The sequence below is a fragment of the Borostomias antarcticus genome (assembly GCF_949987555.1).
Source record: "Borostomias antarcticus genome assembly, chromosome: 7".
NCBI classification, from domain to species: Eukaryota; Metazoa; Chordata; class Actinopteri; order Stomiiformes; family Stomiidae; genus Borostomias; species Borostomias antarcticus.
In genome coordinates, this window is record NC_140240.1 from 1,454,047 (window position 1) to 1,472,347 (window position 18,301).

The window sequence follows — 18,301 nt, forward strand, 5'->3', positions numbered from 1 at the left end:
CTGCTTCCTGTTTGGCCATATTGAACACAAGATTCATCATAATATAAAGGTGAAGTTTCTACAAGATGGTATTCACCGACAAGAAAAAGATGCAAACAAGTTTATTGCAAATGTACAATACGTTTCTAAAACTTTACATGAAGATATAAACATTGCCATAAAAATTAGGCATTATAATGAGAAGAATGCATAACACAAGGATGCAAACACATTTGTTTTATATATAATCAATGAACATTTAAAAATGAACCCTAGATAAAATCTGGAGTTAGAAAACATCAAAGCACAAAGAGTATCTTCCAAAAAATAAATACTTCTTAATCACATTAACAGATTAATAATAACATCCCAGGACATGAATGGTACCTCGGAGATTCCAACTGTTGCAACATCTCATTCATTCAAATTTAACAAATTGAAACTGTCCACCCTGATAATGCAAACAACAGACGATCTGATGAAGACATCAACAGAGGAAAAATCCACCCACACATGTATGTACACTTGCTCCTGAAAAACAGTCAATACAGATCATGCTTAAACAATCCATTGAGTCTTCTAATTAATTCTCCATATTAAGCAAGGATCACCTAAGTGGACATCTAATCAATAAAATGCTGGTTTAGTCTCCGGGAATGGCGTGTGGAAAGGCACCAAAATTGTCCTGTGAGCCACTCCGTGTTCCGGACCGTTCTAATAACAGCGTATGCGTGGTCCCGCTGCTCAGGTCTCTTGGAGGTTTATCGAGTTGGCTCTCCAGTGGCTCTCAGAGTCGCAGGTGTGGCATTGGCATGGTGACGTCGCGGAAGAATCGATGAACAAGTGCGTTTTTGGCAGATATCCTCTTGTTTGGGTCATAGTTCAGCATTTGCTGAAAGAACAGAAGAAAATACACCAAATTAATTCACAGGTACTAGCCCTATCTGAAAGCATACTGGTTAACCCTTTCGATACGACCACGTCACCGGCAACATTTTAAAATATCTAACAAATATTTAATAATATTAAAAAAATATCTAACAAATATAAAAAATTCCTCACTCCAACACTTGCTGAAAGCTGAGAAACTGCGCTTTCTAGTATTATAGGGAAAATCCAATTAATATTTGAAATGTTGTCACTGTATTTTCAGGGTTAATGTTGTCCTCACCCCCAGCAGCTCTCTCCCATCCTCATCCAGGGGCGGCACCACCTTGGACAGCTCTTGTCGGGCCCACTTGGGGAAGGAGGGCTTGTAGTCCGGCATGGAGGTGACACCGGGCCAGGCCGCTTCATCTGGTGTGCCCAGGGTACGAAAGATCCGGAACAGCTGATCTATCTCTGAGTCGCCTGGAAACAGAGCTCTTCTGGTGATCTGAGGGAGGAGGGAGGGACAGGTCTTAAGAGGAGAGAGAACACCTCCGACAACCAGAGGCAATACAGAATAAGCAGAACATTTGATGAATTACCATTTCAGCAAAGATGCAGCCTAAACTCCAGATGTCTACAGCTGTAGAATAGTATTTGCAGCCCAAGAGAATTTCTGGAGCCCGATACCAAAGAGTGACCACCTGAAAAAGACGACAACATCATTTTCCAAATAGCACAACACAGTTTTCTGAAGTTCAAGGGAGAGTAATTCATAACAGTCACATATCTAAGACATTAGAAGCTGATCACTCCTCATCAACTATTGCAGAAGTGGGTGTCCTAAAGGCCTTTCTTTTCCACAGCAATACAAAACAAATGGCCTTGCATGCAAATGCTTCACCTCATGGGTGTAAGTGCGGACAGGCACCCCAAAGGCCCTAGCCAGGCCAAAGTCGGCCAGCTTGATCTCTCCCTGGGCGTTGATGAGCAGATTCTGGGGCTTCAGGTCACGGTGCAGGACTCTGTGGGAGTGGCAGAAGGCCAAACCTTGCAGCAGCTGGAACAGGTAGCTCTGCACAGAAACGTCAACACACATTAAACATAAAGACGACACAAAATAGTTTGTATTAGTATACAGTACTGCTATAGCACACTAGCAGTTGCAAAGACAGAGTCTGTGGGTTACTATTCCTGCATGGGCTATCTCCTGGGCCTTTCTGTGTGAAGTTCCCTTCACATAGAGCCCAAATATGAAAAACATGCACAAAAACAGATGCTCTTCAGTCCGGTCCCTGACCAGGATTTGGACTGAGCACTTGGACTTGGTCCCCGGGCGCCACTGAAAAGGCTGCCCCTGGAGGAGGACAGCTTGGATCGGAGAAACGCAGAGGACGAATTCCACCGCCGACCACCAACGCATGTGTTTGTATGTTGCATGTCCCGTGTCGCTTACCTTAACAAGAGGTAGAGCGATTCCGGTCACAGAGGACGAGTCCATGAACTTCTTGAGGTCCTGGTGAAGGAATTCAAACACCAAGTAGAGCTTGTTCTCAGTGTGGATGACATCATGTAGCCTGAAAGATTTCAGCATTAGGGTTACGCAGAGAAGAAAAAAACACGGTATCAAAATAACATTTTGATTCAAGAGCTGTTGATGCCTGTTGCAGTTTTGATGATGTTGATGCGATGATGTTGGTGAGGATGATGATGATGATGGTGGTTGGTGACATTGTGGTGTTGGTGATGGGCGTACATTTCAATGTTTTCTGTATGCTTGATGTGTGCTAAACAAATTCCCCTCTGGGGCAATAAAGGTTTCAATTCAATTCAATTCAACATAAGAACTAATATCTAGGGTCCCACATACATACTTGACAATGTTTGGGTGGCTCAATTCTTTCAGGAGAGAGATTTCTCGGATGGCAGTGCTTGGTACACCCTCAGTCTCCCTGCAAAGGAGTAGAAGATGGACAGTAGAAGATGGACAGTAGAAGATGGACAATAGAAGATGGACAGTAGAAGATGGACAGTAGAAGATGGACAATAGAAGATGGACAGTAGAAGATGGACAGTACAGTCAGTGATCTAGCTAACAGATCTGTCTCCTCTCTCAAAGTTAGCACACTTGGAAAAACATAATGATTGACCCGTTAACAGTTAGCAAGGCCATCTATCTGTTTACTGACCAGCTACTGTCTGCCTCAGGGAAGAAAACAACCTGTCCTGGTTGGCTGAGGTGTGCTAACAACGTTAGGGTGCTAAGATAGCTAGTGCTAATGTGAACTCAGTTAGCTGATTAGTTAGCTAGCCAGTTTACATGATATTAAATGTAGATTAGATTAGTCCTAGCTAGCTGTTAGTGCTAGCTGGTTAAGCTAGCTAGCTCAAAGTCGGGCACCACTTACGTGTCTAGTCTGATTTTCTTCAGGGCAACTGTCTCTCCCGTTACTTTGTTCTTAGCTTTATAAACCACTCCGTACGTCCCCTCACCAATCTTCTCCACTTTCTGAAATGACTCCATATCAGACATAACGAGCCAGCTAGCAAGCAGATAGATAGCTTAGCTGAGCTACAACTCGATGGAAAACAGAGTAAGAGTCAGCTAGCTAGTGCTAGTTAGCTTAGTCCAGTCTGTCTAGCTCCTCTAGTCTGATGAGCACACAGTTGAAAAGTTTGTAGGGTTGTAGCTTTCACGACTCGTCCCGCCAGAACCAGCGGGGTGGGATCCTGTGTGCACCGGCGGGACTCCGCTTTCACAAACAAACAAACAAAGTCACCAAACCCGCCAATTCCCGCCTCGTCAATAGGTTAGATTGTTTATTTGACCCGGGCTGCACCGCGGTACGGCCCGTTGATTCTACTCACCGGCTGTGAGGACGTGTGGAGCAAAGGATTGCTCAACTATGAGGTTCCTTTAGTGGTGGCCCTCACGACACTTAAGAAAACATTTTGAGATCATAGCATGTATGTAACTTTCCCACTGTGTACTATTTGCCCCACTATTTTAAGACTGTATATTTATTTGCCCAGGGACTGCGGGTGGAAATTAGCCGTCTAGCTATAACCTTGTACAGTGCATCTCTCCCTATTTTTATAGGATAAATGTCTACTGTACCTTGTCCCTGTCTTAAAAATAAATAAAATCAATCAATCAATCAGAAGGCAAATAGTTTTTTTCAAAGGTTTCTTTGGTTTCCACATCAAAATAGTAGGCTACTAAAATAAGCCTCACATGATATCCTGATAATGATATAGACTATTGGTTGGTTATGAATGTTATGAATGGAGGAAGATACCATCCAGGTATATTTTCATTCTCATATCATATATTACCTTAACCTACTATTAGAATCTATAATAACCATTTATAATAATATCCTTACTGGTCTGGCATGACCACGTGACCGATCATATGACGGTTCAACCAAAACAAAGGGTCTGAGTGACGTACTGCTCTGGGCGGAGCTACGGACAGATGGGATTTCAGCAAAGCACCGCTACTAGGATATAAGGAATAGAGGAACTCCTAGCTGGAAGCCCATCTCGTCTCTCCCACGTCTACCAGTCAGATATGAATCAGTAAATGTCTATTGCCAAAATATAGGCCTATCAAGATGATTGCATCTGACTACATGGTTCAAAACCATTGAGACTAGAAAATGACGAATGAAATAGGATTGTGTGCCATGAAGTTTGTTTAGGGTCACAGGAGTTATAGCCTACCTCTTGATCCTGATTAAGTTCACATTCTTGGGATTTCTTAGGGGTGCTGACCGTGGATCCGCCTGATCCCAGAGCAGATTCTACTCCTCTGGCTTGTGATCCCATTGGAGACTGCCTGATCCCAGAGCAGACTCCAGTCCCCATTAGGCTCCAGTGAGAAGGTGGAGTCAGAAAAGGACACATTTGAGTGTCATTATTAGTGGCACATAGAAATATCCTGAGACACTGGCATACCGGAGGCGCTTAGGAGGCCCCACTAGATTTATTTTCTCCTTTAGGCTACATTTTGTAGCCTTTTACCCTTCTTCCAAAGTCGTAACGGGAACAGGGCGCAGAGCGCGGGCCCCCTTCCCTTATGAGGCCCCCCGTCAAGTGTAGACCTATATTCTAATAATTATTTACACACCTGTGATAGGGCTAGCCGGCTGATCATAAATGCTCATTGGCATGCTGGGCAGAACAAAGCGGGAAGCATTGCTAATTTAAAGTTCATTAGCCTACATAAATTGCGTTGCTGGTAAAAACTAAAGCCGAACGGGAGAGGGAAAAGCTACCAACAACAACATCATTGTTCCAGCAGGCAGCAAAGATAGACTCTAGTGCTACTGCAGAGGCATCGGCAGTAGGCCTAAGCTCCCCACCCAGTCCGGCCACCGCTAGCACCCCCCAGTCAGTTCCGACTTCAGGCAGGCAGGGGACAGACAACCCAGCCAGGCCCGCATCCCCATTACAACCGAGCCAAAGCTCCCCACCGGGCCCGGCCACCGCTAGCAGCCCCCCGGTCAGTTCCGACTTCAGGCAGGCAGGGGACAGACAACCCAGCCAGGCCCGCATCCCCATTACAACCGAGCCATAGCTCCCCACCGGGCCCGGCCACCGCTAGCAGCCCCCCGGTCAGCTCCGAGTCGAGGCAGACAGACAGCACAGCCCTGTTACAGCCGAGCCAGCTAGCCATGCCTCACGCTTCAGGTAGAATAATAGAAAGTTGTATTATCCATATAGCCTATCAGCACTGCTCACAGTAGCCTAGGCTATAACCAGAAGGGTACGAGTAGGCTACGGATTACATTGGAATTATTGTTTGCTCTTATGTTATGTTATGTTATTTTTATTTATAATGCGCCCCCCAACCAACTGTTACATCAGCCCGGGGCGCAGCCCGGGTACAAAAAGAGACAAACAAAAACAAAGGACTGCAGTGACACAAAATGAAACTACATTTAAGACAGAAGACAAGGACATAAATTATAGATCGTTACAGTGGTAGTGCTTTACCAGCCCAGTAGGCTATAAAGACAACTTAGCCGAGTTTCCTTTCCAGATCCTGTCCCACCGTAATGCTTCAAAGGCCTACTATAAAGGAAATTGAGCGTGGAACAATTGCAAATACCCCGCTCATTCAAAATCAGTTCATTTTGCCAAGTAGGCCTATCCCCGATGTTGCCACAGCACTGAAATAGTTTTTAACAATACCTGTGACTGTTGCCAGTTCCGAGAGATCTTTCTAAAAACTTAAATTAATAAAGACATATTTGAGGAGCACAATGTCGCAAGAGAGACTCTCTGGTTTATCAATCCTTAGTATTAGAGAGTCTAGATCTAAAGAATGTTCTAGACTACAGGACTTTGCGCAGAAGAATGCCAGGAGACGCACTCGTAGCCTAGCCCAATACAGAGCCACGTGTTTGTATTTGTCAATGATGCTTGCAACAATACATTTTTAAGCATTAAATGGCCGCGATGTCTACCCTAATGTCACTCTAAGGGCCCCATGGCCCGACCTGCGGGGAGCCCCGAAAAACCGCCCAATATGGGCCACTGTTCTGAGAAAGAAAAAAAAAAAAAAAAGATATATATATATATATCACAATTAGTTGTAGATCCAGAGATGCTGCATGTTTGAAGTGGTATGACCTTAGGAGACCTTGTGTAGGCTACATCCTCGTGTGTGATGAGTTATATGTCGAGACACTGGGCATGAATGCATACAGTGTGTGTGGTGTGTGTGTGTGTGTGTGCGTGTGTGTGAGTGCCCGCGCTGTAGTGTAGTGGGTCAGGTGCTGTGGAAGGATTTGCGCCTCCAGGAGTCGTTAGCACTGTAGGCTACTTAGCACATGAGGAGTCACATGCAGTGCAGTATGAACTCACTCGTAAGGCCGCTTGAATGGCCAAACCATGTCAGGCATGCCAACCGCGTCTCCAGGGAGTCCACATGGTTTCCCTTTCATCCATTGTTCTTCAGTAAAACGTGGTCACGTCTATGGAGTCAAAATGAGGCCAGAAAGCATTGTAAACGTAAGTGAAGTATTGTAAACAAAAACATATGAATTGTAAACGTAAGTGAAGTATTGTAAACGTAAGTGAAGTATTGTAAACGTAAGTGAAGTATTGTAAACGTAAGTGAAGTATTGTAAACAAAAAATATATAAATTATTACTTAATTATTAAAAAATAAAATACAAATTGCATTTACAATACTTTTTTGCGTTTACAAAACCTTTTCTGCATTTACAAAACTTTTCTGCCTTTACAATACTTTTTCTGCGTTTACAAAACATTTCTTGCGCTGCAAAACATTCTGGCCTCTCTTTGACGTGGGGGCGGGGTTAGATGAGTGGCGTGTCCAGAGAGGAAGAGGCGGAGTTTCGGGATGCCCACCGCCATATGAGCGCTGCTCAATACATCCATGGCGCTGCTCAACGTTTTTTGGACTTCTTCTATGGTTTTGATTTATATATGGCGGTGGGCATCCCGAAACCCCGCCTCTTCCTCTCTGGACACGCCACTCATCTAACCCCGCCCCCACGTCAAAGAGAGGCCAGAATGTTTTGCAGCGCAAGAAAGTTTTGTAAATGCAGAAAAAGTATTGTAAAGGCAGAAAAGTGTTGTAAACGCAGAAAAGGTTTTGTAAACGCAAAAAAGTATCGTAAATGCAATTTTTATTTTATTTTTTAATAATTAAGTGATTATTTATATAATTTTTGTTTACAATACTTCACTTACGTTTACAATACTTCACTTACATTTACAATTCATATTTTTTTGTTTACAATACTTCACTTACGTTTACAATACTTCACTTATGTTTACAATGCTTTCTGGCCTCATTTTGACTCCATACACGTCAATCATGATCTCATCTCTCTGTCAATTGCACATGACCACTGAATGTACTGTTCATGACGCACCGAACTCATATCACGTCACGCACATGTACACACTCACATACACAATACACTTTGCTCACTCACTGTATATATACAATGGCCGCACTACATTTTGTTTACTGTTTTTATTTTGCATTTGTATTTTGTACTGCTCTTTACTGTCCTGCCTTTGCGTCCTGTCCTGCCCCGACCCTGCACCCTGTCCAATGTTGTCTCCATGTTATGCACCATGAAGAAAACAAATTACTATATGTTGAAAAACTAGTTGGCAATAAGCAAATTCTGATTATAGATAGATAGATAGATAGATAGATAGATAGATAGATAGATAGATAGATAGACAGACAGATAGATAGATAGATAGATAGATAGATAGATAGACAGACAGACAGACAGACAGACAGACAGACAGATAGATAGATAGATAGATAGGTAGATAGATAGATAGATAGATAGATAGATAGATTAGTCAGTTTCATTATTTTACTTGAAGACGTGTCACCAGTAACTTCCTAGAATTTGGATTCTGCAGTCTTGTGCTCATTTGTTTGAAAAGAATGTGAAGGAGGGACAAAGACCAGCCCAGTAGTACAGCAAACACGAGTGTCCTGGTGTGGGGACCGCCAGGAGCAGATACTCAGCAGGCAGCCTAAGGGAGAATGGTTGCATAGAAAAAAGTAGAGAAATATAAGGATGCTATTGATTTGCCATAGCCACACCCTCATCTTGTGATCCCCGTGCACAGATAGAGAAGGTCGTACGTCAAGGCGAGCGTGACTCCTGGTCGTACGTCAAGGCGAGCGTGACTACTGCTCATAACACTGTATGAGTTCACCCGGAGCAGGCTGGCACTGTACAGAACAATACATTCTCTGTCAGAATTTGACAAAATGTCCTTAAGTCTTATCTTAACATAAAATTAGAACATATGAACATATGTCACAGTGGAAATATTGCTTATTTATATCCAGTAAGGCTGAATGAAATATATTGCTCATTATGAAATGTACATCCCACTCTGTCAGGCTAGCCCTGGGGAAGCAGCTATGAGAATCCTCTTTCCCCAGGGTCGAGGCTACTATAGCTACTCTAAAATAACTAGTACACACCCTTCACATAGCCTATTATCTGACCTTTGCAATCAGTCCAACAATATGGATCCAAAACCATTTATTATAGTGCATTGTAGGCCTTAATCTGCTTGCAAATGAATTTCATGTTAGTGTCAAATTATGTCTAAACAGAGAAGTCCCTGGTAGAGGATTAATTTCTGGTGATTGTGAAGCATTGTAACTGGCTGAAAACTATCTTAGAAGAACATGGTGATTTGTTGATATATTTCAAATGAGGAAATATTATTCAGATATCACATGTAAACATAGTTGAATGTAAATATATATCTTTTTGCCAAATAAATGGTCCAGTAATGTTTTTATCCATCTCTTTACACTATTAACCTGGGTGGGCAGGTCCCATTTCCAAACTCCCTGTGATGTCAGAGCTGAGAGGCAAGTTTATGGTAATTCAGGGTAGAATCCTCTTTAAAAGCAAATCAAACAACATTTCTAGAGTCTCTCTGGTAGCTGTTCTGGGTTTTTAGGGCTGGGGGATAAGGAACTGGGTTTAGAAAGAGGACTCACATTCAAGAATACACAATGAGGAGCTTACTGGTGGTACTGGTGATAGTTCTTTCATCGGCAGCTGCATCAAGTGAGTATATGGATTCATCTATGACTTAGTTTGACCAGACACAGCTGGGTATATGGATTCATCTATGACTTAGTTTGACCAGACACAGCTGAGTATATGGATTCATCAATGACTTAGTTTGACCAGACACAGCTGAGTATATGGATTCATCTATGACTGAGTTTGACCAGACACAGCTGGGTATATAGATTCATCTATGACTGAGTTTGACCAGACACAGCTGGGTATATAGATTCATCTATGACTGAGTTTGACCAGACATGGGTGAGTACATCTGTTGATAGCTGTGTAGGAGAGAAGTAAGGATGTAGAGGCAGCATGAGAAGGGAGGAAATGTAGGAACAGTATTATTGCATGATGAGACCTCTTGCTTGAATTATTAAATGTATGGAGTACATGTAATTAATAACTTAAATACTATATGTGTAGATAAGATGCAAAAAGTGAGTTGTCAAGATGAAATGTAACTCCAGTTCGTTCTAAATTTAACGGATGGGTCATTCAAAGAACTTTATTTACGTGTGACCGATGAGCAAATGTTTATCAATTTCATACTTGGTTTTAATGCTAAAGGAACAAGCTGGCTTCTCAGTGGTGAAATTAGGGTGATATTGGTCTTCCATTTATGCAATATCTATAAGCCTGTTGAATGGTCACTTTTATTCTAAGCTCTGTGTGGAAGCCCGAGCTTAAAAGCTGCACTTTGTACTTTAGCGTAACATCTTTTGTCATCGAGTGCATACTTACTTACTTACTAACTGTTGTTGAGCAATTGTAAGACTACCAAAATTCATTGTTTTATATCATATAGGCCTACACAAAACTAGTTTATGTGACTGTGATTCAGAGTATGTGCCCAAAAGCTCTGAAAAGTATTCATGTAGTTGTTAGCATACATTCATTTTTCATAATATTTGTCATGTAAGGCCTAATATTTGATGTCTGTGCTTGGATGGGTGTTGTCAAACAACTAGGACACACACATGCATACACACACACACACACACACACACACACACACACACACACACACACACACTTTTGAGCATGCATAGACACACAATGCACCAATAGTCCAAAGCTAATTCCTCATATGTGAATGGCAATAAACCTGATTCTGATTCTGACATACATACACAGAGCTTACACACACACACACACACACACACACACACACACACACACACACACACACACACACACACACACACACACAGAGTCAACGCACACATACACACACAGAGCATCAACACACACATACAATACACACACAGAGCATCAACACACACATACACACACAGAGCATGCGCTGAGCACCTAGGTCGTCTTGAAGTCTGAGCTCCCTCATTTTCCCAGTTGGGAGTATGACTGCTGGTGCTCAACTGACAGTCACATGAAAGAGATTGAGGGGGATTGCAAGGCCATGTGACTCCCTGTGCGTGGAACCCCCAGCTCGCTCACTCCCCCACCCCCTCTCCCAAACCATAGCAGAAATACCTCCACTCTCGCCCATCTCAGTCCCCTCCATCAAACAACTCCTTTTGATTCGTTTTACAGAATTACGTTTCTCTTACAGTTACAGTTTTGGGATCAACAACAGAAAAATGTGGCCCATCACTGAATATGTTATGGAAAAAAATTCATGGTGGTGTTGCATATAAGTCTGAACAAAAATTCACCAGACGATTCAAGGAGTTCTTGCAGTAACTAGAAATGGTGCTCAGAGAGCAAAGACCCCGACCCATGAATGCATTTTATGTCTCTCTGCGCATGGCCGTGCCTTCGAGCAGGACATGTTTGGTATTGCTGCATTGGTTAGGTCAAGTTTTATGCCGGTCCGAATCCCATGTCCGGTGACTTTTCCATGTCGAGATATGGCCGTTTCAATTCCCGCTATTGACAATGAATGGGGGGAATTCTTTGCTCCCCAAATCCCCAAAATTGAGGTGAATGGCCAGCCAAGTTTGGGTGGCTTGTGGACCCACCCCGTGAATCGGATCCACCCCAAAATTGAATGGGTTCTAAATTGGCCCATGCTACACCCCTCCACCAACTTTCATGAAAATCAGTCAGGTAGTTTTTGCGTAATTCTCGTCCAAAAAATGTGTTAGCCTGATTAATTACAAATTCTCAATGCCAACTCCCAGAGCCTTTACAATAAATCTCTTAAGTGCCTTATTGCAAATTCTAAAATCCCAGATCAATTTTTAGGAGCATTTGAAACGTTTAAAGGATCAATCATGTAGAAGATAGCATGTGATGTCCTTTTAACAAGATGGATGGATGATCTTTCTTTTTTCACTTGGGAGCATAAGTACAGTTGTAAGGAGTCTTTCAATGCTTTGCCATTTTTCTTTCAGAGTCTAAAAAATGTTTCACACGCTATCGCTCATGGAACTCACGGATGTACCCAGTGTGGAAAGATGGGGACTCCCGCTACAGAAATTGTTGGGCAGGTTGGTTTCCTCACAACCATAAGATTTAGGATTAATTCTCTTGAAAGTCAAAAGACAATCTGAATTAACATTATGGATTTCATATTGTTTTCCAGGGGGACAAGTTACATTTGATATAAAAAATGACGCCCCTACCCTGACCGGAGCCAAGGTTACCTTCAACATCGACCTTAAATTCCCACAAACCCAGAGAGTGCTTCCCGATGGACAGGTGGTGTGGGCACGTAATTGCTCCGTCAATGGTGAGCTCACCTTCCATGTACAACATCATCAGAGATGTGACTTCAAACAATTGTCTGATAAATGTCTGACTCGCTCCTGACCTTTCCTAGGGACTCAAGTCCGCAAGGGACAGGCCGTGTTCCCCGACCAGGACCAGGAATTAAATGGAGTCTTTCCCGATGGAAGCTCATTCGGGACATCTGACAGGAAACCCCGCTTCGTGTATGTGTGGAAAGCATTCGGTAAAGACAGCTCTTTTACTATAGCTTCATGTAGAGTGAATAAGATACAAGCATCACAGTGCATTAGGAAACACTTGTTAATATCTATAACGTTGTAATTACTGTTCAGGGCGGTACTGGCAGGTAGCAGATGGCCCCTCCGCCTCCCTGACTATTGGCACAGACAACATACCCCTGGGGTCTTACAACATGGAGGTCGTCGTCTACCACTGCCGGGGCAAAAATAAGTTCATTCCTCTGGTCTATGCCTCCACAAAGTTCTGCATCACAGGTGAGCAGGTCGAACAAGGTCTTACAATGACCTCAAAGTGTAATTTGCGACGACCTCAAAGTGTAATTCACGACGTGGTTTCAAATCCACTGCATGATTTTTAAATCCCTCCAACTCCTCATCTCTTGTCGTTGTGTCAGATCAAATCCCCTTTACGGTGAGTCTCAGCCAAATTAACGACATCAACCAGGACGACCAGCGTTTCATCCAGAACCGAGCCGTGGTCTTCAGCGTCAGCCTCCACGACCCCAGCCAGTACCTCTGCGCCTCTGACATCACCTTCAACTGGGACTTTGGCGACAACAGCGGGACTCTGATCTCGAGAGAGCGCAGCGTAACGCACACATACATCACTCCCGGCACCTTCAGGCCGAAGGTGGTCCTGATGGCCAGCATTCCCAGCGGCTGTCCCGAACCCACTTCCGTCAACCCGACACGTGAGGAACATTAACACTGTACTTTATGTACTTTATGACAGATTAAGCAAAGTAGGGATTGAACCCTGGACTCAAATATGAAATATGTATTACAAACAGCTCGGCTTTCTGGCTCAAAACACACAATGACAATATTTTAAAAATCAGTTGTGACAGATATGAAAATGAAACAGACACAAGCAATAAGTAACGTGTATGTCTCCTGCATTTCCATCTAGTGATGCCCAGTGCTGCCACTCCAGAAGTGGTTGTGATTTCCTCTACCCTGGGCGTTGTCCTGGCTACAGACACAGACCTAGCCACAGACGCAGAGCTAGCTACAGACACAGACCTAGCCACAGACACAGAACTTGCCACAGACACAGAACTTGCCACAGACACAGAACTTGCCACAGACACAGAACTTGCCACAGACACGGACCTTGCCACAGACACAGACCTTGCCACAGACACAGACTTAGCCACAGATACAGACCTAGCCACAGACATAGAACTTGCCACAGACACAGAACTTGCCACAGACACAGACCTTGCCACAGACACAGAACTTGCCACAGACACAGACCTTGCCACAGACACAGAACTTGCCACAGACACAGACCTTGCCACAGACACAGAGCTAGCTACAGACACAGAACTTGCCACAGACACAGAACTTGCCACAGACACAGAGCTAGCTACAGACACAGAGCTAGCTACAGACACAGAGCTAGCTACAGATACAGAGCTAGCTGCAGACACAGAGCTAGCTACAGACACAGAGCTAGCTGCAGACACAGACCTTGCCACAGACACAGAGCTAGCTGCAGACACAGAGCTAGCTACAGACACAGAGCTAGCTGCAGACACAGACCTAGCTACAGACACAGAGCTAGCTGCAGACACAGAGCTAGCTGCAGACACAGAGCTAGCTGCAGACACAGACCTAGCTACAGGTGCAGAGGAAGTGGCCCCAGAACCAGAGTATGTTGTTGCTCTCCCTGCAACGGAAGATCCAGCCTCCGTCCCGGCCGAGGTTGCCCTGGCCGAGACCATGGCCCCTGCTGACAATGTTGTTGTTGCTGTGGCCACGGAGGCTGCAGCTCTGGAGGAGGCCGTGCCTGCTGTACCTGTGACAGAGGCTGAGGTCCTGGAGACAGAGGCTGAGGCTGAGGTCCTGGAGACAGAGGCTGAGGCTGAAGTCCTGGAGGGAGAGGCTGAGGCTGAAGTCATAGAGACAGTCAACGAGGCTGCCGCCACTGCAGGTGATAATTTAATTGATTTATTGATTTAATTGAAGCAAGTGTCAAATGATGAAAACATGATCATGGCATGCTGATAATTAAAACAAACTGGTTATAATAACATGAATGATACTGATTTAATGGTCTTTCATGTCATGTTCTCTCCAAGCTCCAGCAGCAGTAAACGAGTTGGCAGTGGAGGGCGAAGCCGCAGTAGAGACCGAGGTGGCAGTGGAGGGCGAAGCCGTAGTAGAGACCGAGGTGGCAGTGGAGGGCGAAGCCGCAGTAGAGACCGAGGTGGTGGTGGAGGGCGAAGCCGCAGTAGAGGCCGAGGTGACGGTGGAGGGCGAAGCCGCAGTAGGGGCCGAGGTGGAGGCTGATGTGGAGGCAGGCGCAGGTGGCCAGGTGGCTAACGGCTGTATGGTCTACCGCTACGGCTCCTTCGCCACTGATGTGGAAATCATCGGTGAGCTAATACATCATTACAATTTACCTCAAGAACAATTTCTAATAGCCTACGACGTACATATTTAGACCTCAGTTTGCAGGTAGTGATCACTGAATGTCTAGCATAGTGTGGAGAATGTTCTGGCTAAACCAGACTACTCAGTGTACCTCTCCTGAAATATCTCACCAGAGGGTATTGAGAGTGTGGAGATCACCGGGATGGCTAATGTGGTGACCCTCACAACTGAGGGGGAGCAGAACGCTGTGGACCTCACCATCACCTGCCAAGGAAGGTCAGTATCAAACCCTAAACCTAACCCTAATCCCAACCCTAATCTAACCCTAACCCTAACCCTACCCATCACCTGCCAAGGAAGGTCAGTATCAAACCCTAAACCTAACCCTAACCCTACCCATCACCTGCCAAGGAAGGTCAGTATCTTGGCAAAGGATGATTTCACGTTTCAAATACATACAAATGACTTAATACCATCCATCATATCACAACACCATATCACGTCATCCTCACAGCCTGCCAGATGAGGTGTGCACGGTGATCTCGGACGCCGACTGTGCCACGCCTGTACAGAGCGTGTGCACCGCCGTGACGCCCACCCCGGAGTGCCAGATGACCCTTCGCCAGCTCTTCAATGACTCTGGGGTATTCTGCATCAACGTGTCCTTGACCAATGAGGTCAGTCTGGCGGTGACCAGTGCCAGGGTCAGCGTCACAATAGGTGAGTGACAGAGACAGACGTTCGAAGCAACTGCCAGACGTGTAGTGAATATTATTGAATTGCTCTGTCACTCTTCCTAAACCTGTGTGTTTTGTTTGCAGGCTCCAACACCTCCAGAGCAGGCTCTGTGGCTATGATCTTGGGTGTTTTGGTTATTGTCTGTGCTATAGGAACCATTGCTTTGACCTACAGGTGAGTGAAATACTATTCCACCACAGAAAAAAAAAAGGCCACATTTTCATTATACTTCAGATTTCTATTCCAATGGGAAGGCCAGGGATCGTTGGGGCTCAGTGAAAAATAAATGCTGTTACTTTTTCCACCAATCAGGCGGTTCAAGCAGTACCGTCCCCTAAGAGAGGAACCAGCGGGCACCAGCGGAAGCAGCTCTGTGTTCTCCTCAGTGCCAATGCTGCTGTGGAACCTTCTGAGCCGCCAGTCGCCTGGAGAGAGCCGTCCGCTGCTGCAGGGGCGGGTGGTGTGAACGCCAACACGATGGATTCTAGTGTGAATGCCAACATGGATTCGGATTCTGAATCTAAAAACTACCTATTCACAAAATACATACCCACAAACACGTTAACTCCTAATCTCCATGACTAAAAACATACAGTACACTTTAAAACTAATAAAACGCACTGTGAAACACACACACACACACACACACACACACACACACCTCCAGAAACACTAGTACAGTATGCCTATCCCATGTAATGTATTAAGTTGTATTGTGGCACTGGAAGCAACTTTGATGAATGGAAAAATGTAAACACTTTCAAAATAGAATGTTTGTTATATTTCTGACAGTGTGCACTTGTTAAAAAGTAGATATTTATTCTGTTTCTACTTTTCTTTTTTTATTCTGTTGTTTCCTGTAGTTTATTTGTAACAACTCACACATTAACGTCCTCGCTAACTGAATAATTTGAATTTTCTATAACATCCCGTTTACCTCCTCTTTGCAAGAAGGAGACATTTAAAATACAGTAAATACAGTAACTACATGAATAATGTTAACTAACTCACTAACCTTCCAGAATAAAGCATCATCAGTCCAAGTCATTCTTGCATTCCCACTTTCATTATCCACTGATCTGGATCAAGAGACACATGCCTCAGAATAATAATCTACTTCCTGACAGATATCTATATAATTACTGTCATGTATATGTATATAATTAATGTCAAGTATATGCATTCGTCACTTGAACAACTGAAATCTGCCTTCTGCTCTCATGGCATCCCCTCATGGTGTCCTATATGGCTTGGTCCAGTAAAGTTCTACACAAAATAGCCAAATTAAAATCTGTCAAATGTCTTATGTAGAAAAGTGTGCACACCCTTTGATATGACACCCAAAAGTGAGCTAATGTGCATTTTGTTTCCACTGGTACTGCTTGAGATGTTTCTACAACTTAATTGGAGTCCACCTGTGGGACTTGGGGATTGCCAACACCTACCTATATAAGATCCCACAGTTGGCATTGCAAGTCAGAGCAAACTCCAAGTCATGGGGTCGAAGGAATTATCAGCAGACCTCATAAAAAGGATTGTGTCAAGGCATAGATCTGGAGAAGGGTACAGAAAAATGTCTGCAGCTTTACAGGTCCCATGGCGGTGGCAGCATGATGACGTGGGGATGATTTTCAGCAGGAGGAACGGAGCGGCTAGTCCTGATAGAGGGAAAGATGAATGCAGCTTAGTACACCGAGATCCTTGAAGAAAACCTGCTCCAGACCGCTCTGGACCTCGCACTGGGGCGAAGGTTCACTTTCCAAAAGGACAATGACCCTCAGCACACAGCCAAGATAACAAAGGAGTGGCTTCGGGTCAAGTCTGTGAATGTCCTTGCGTGGCCCAGGCAGAGCCCAGACTTGAACCCATTTGAACATCTCTGGAGAGACCTGAAAATCGCTGTACACCGACGCTCTGCATCCAACTTGGTGGAGTTTGAGAGGATCTGCAGAGAAGAATGGGAGGAGCTGCCCAAAAATAGGTGTGCCAAGAACATACAGAAGACTTGTTACATACCCAAAAAGACCAAAAAGATAATTGCTGCCAAAGGTGCTTCAACAAAGTACTGAGTAAAGAGTGTGAATACATATACATGTTATTTCAGTGTTTTATTTGTAATATATTTGCGAAATTTTCCAAAAATCTTTTTTCACTTTGTCAGTATGGGGTATTGTGTGAAGATTTATGAGAAAAGAAGAATTTAATCCATTTGGAATAAGGCTGTAACGTATCAAAATGTGGAAAAATGTGAAGGGGTGTGCAGACTTTCTAGCATGACTGTAGTTTTTGGGATTCATTCCGTGCTCGAACATAACGGTCGACTGATGCTGGCTGACCTTTCACCCCTGTGTATGTTATCAGTTTTATCTTGGGGCGGCTGTAGCTCAGTTGGTAGAGCGGGTCGTTCAGTGATCGAAGGGTCAGTGGTTCGAATCCCAGCTCCAACTGTCCACATGTCGAAGTTTCCTTGAGCAAGACACCTAACGCCAAATTGCTCCCAATGAGCAGGTTAGCACCTTGCATGGCAGCTACCGCCATTGGTGTGTGAATGTGTGTGTGAATGAGTGAATGAGAGGCCATTGTAAAGCGCTTTGAGTGCCGCTAAGGTGGAAAAGCGCTATATAAGTGCAGTCCATTTACATTATGTGACTTCAGTAGCTACTGGTACTTTGTTTAGATCAAAACATTGAAACCAGTATGCAATCTTGGAAAAGGCATAATGAATGAGATTCCCTCATCTTTGTTGAACATCTTTCAGAGTTACTTAACATAAGACACAAGAAACAAAGCTCCTTCAAT

At 44.1% G+C, this 18,301-nt stretch overlaps 2 protein-coding genes across 2 annotated transcripts; one reads left to right on the plus strand and one right to left on the minus strand.

Annotated features, from left to right (window-relative positions):
* Positions 1-216: 216 nt before the first annotated feature.
* cdk2 (cyclin dependent kinase 2) lies at positions 217-3,556 on the minus strand. Its single transcript, XM_084440673.1, has 7 exons — positions 3,255-3,556; positions 2,721-2,798; positions 2,303-2,423; positions 1,751-1,921; positions 1,449-1,550; positions 1,151-1,354; positions 217-871 (listed from the first exon to the last, which is right to left on the minus strand). The coding sequence occupies exons 1-7, from the start codon at positions 3,377-3,379 to the stop codon at positions 767-769; spliced, it is 906 nt and encodes a 301-aa protein (XP_084296799.1). The 5' UTR covers positions 3,380-3,556; the 3' UTR covers positions 217-766.
* A 6,153-nt stretch (positions 3,557-9,709) lies between these two features.
* Positions 9,710-15,968, plus strand: pmela (premelanosome protein a; the record flags this gene model as incomplete). Its single annotated transcript, XM_084440947.1, has 12 exons — positions 9,710-9,713; positions 11,810-11,905; positions 12,001-12,147; positions 12,238-12,369; positions 12,479-12,640; positions 12,781-13,077; positions 14,070-14,321; positions 14,470-14,766; positions 14,938-15,040; positions 15,279-15,484; positions 15,586-15,676; positions 15,815-15,968. The coding sequence occupies 12 exons, from the start codon at positions 9,710-9,712 to the stop codon at positions 15,966-15,968; spliced, it is 1,941 nt and encodes a 646-aa protein (XP_084297073.1).
* Between the last annotated feature and the right edge of the window lie 2,333 nt (positions 15,969-18,301).

Coding starts and splice junctions, on each gene's coding strand:
- cdk2 (XM_084440673.1), bottom strand. CDS start 3,379: ATGTCTGATATGGAGTCATTTCAGAAAGTGGAGAAGATTGGTGAGGGG. Junction 1,922..2,302: donor TCGCTCTACCTCTTGTTAAG/GTAAGCGACACG, acceptor GTTTCTGTGCAG/AGCTACCTGTTCCAGCTGCT. Junction 1,551..1,750: donor TCCGCACTTACACCCATGAG/GTGAAGCATTTG, acceptor CGTCTTTTTCAG/GTGGTCACTCTTTGGTATCG.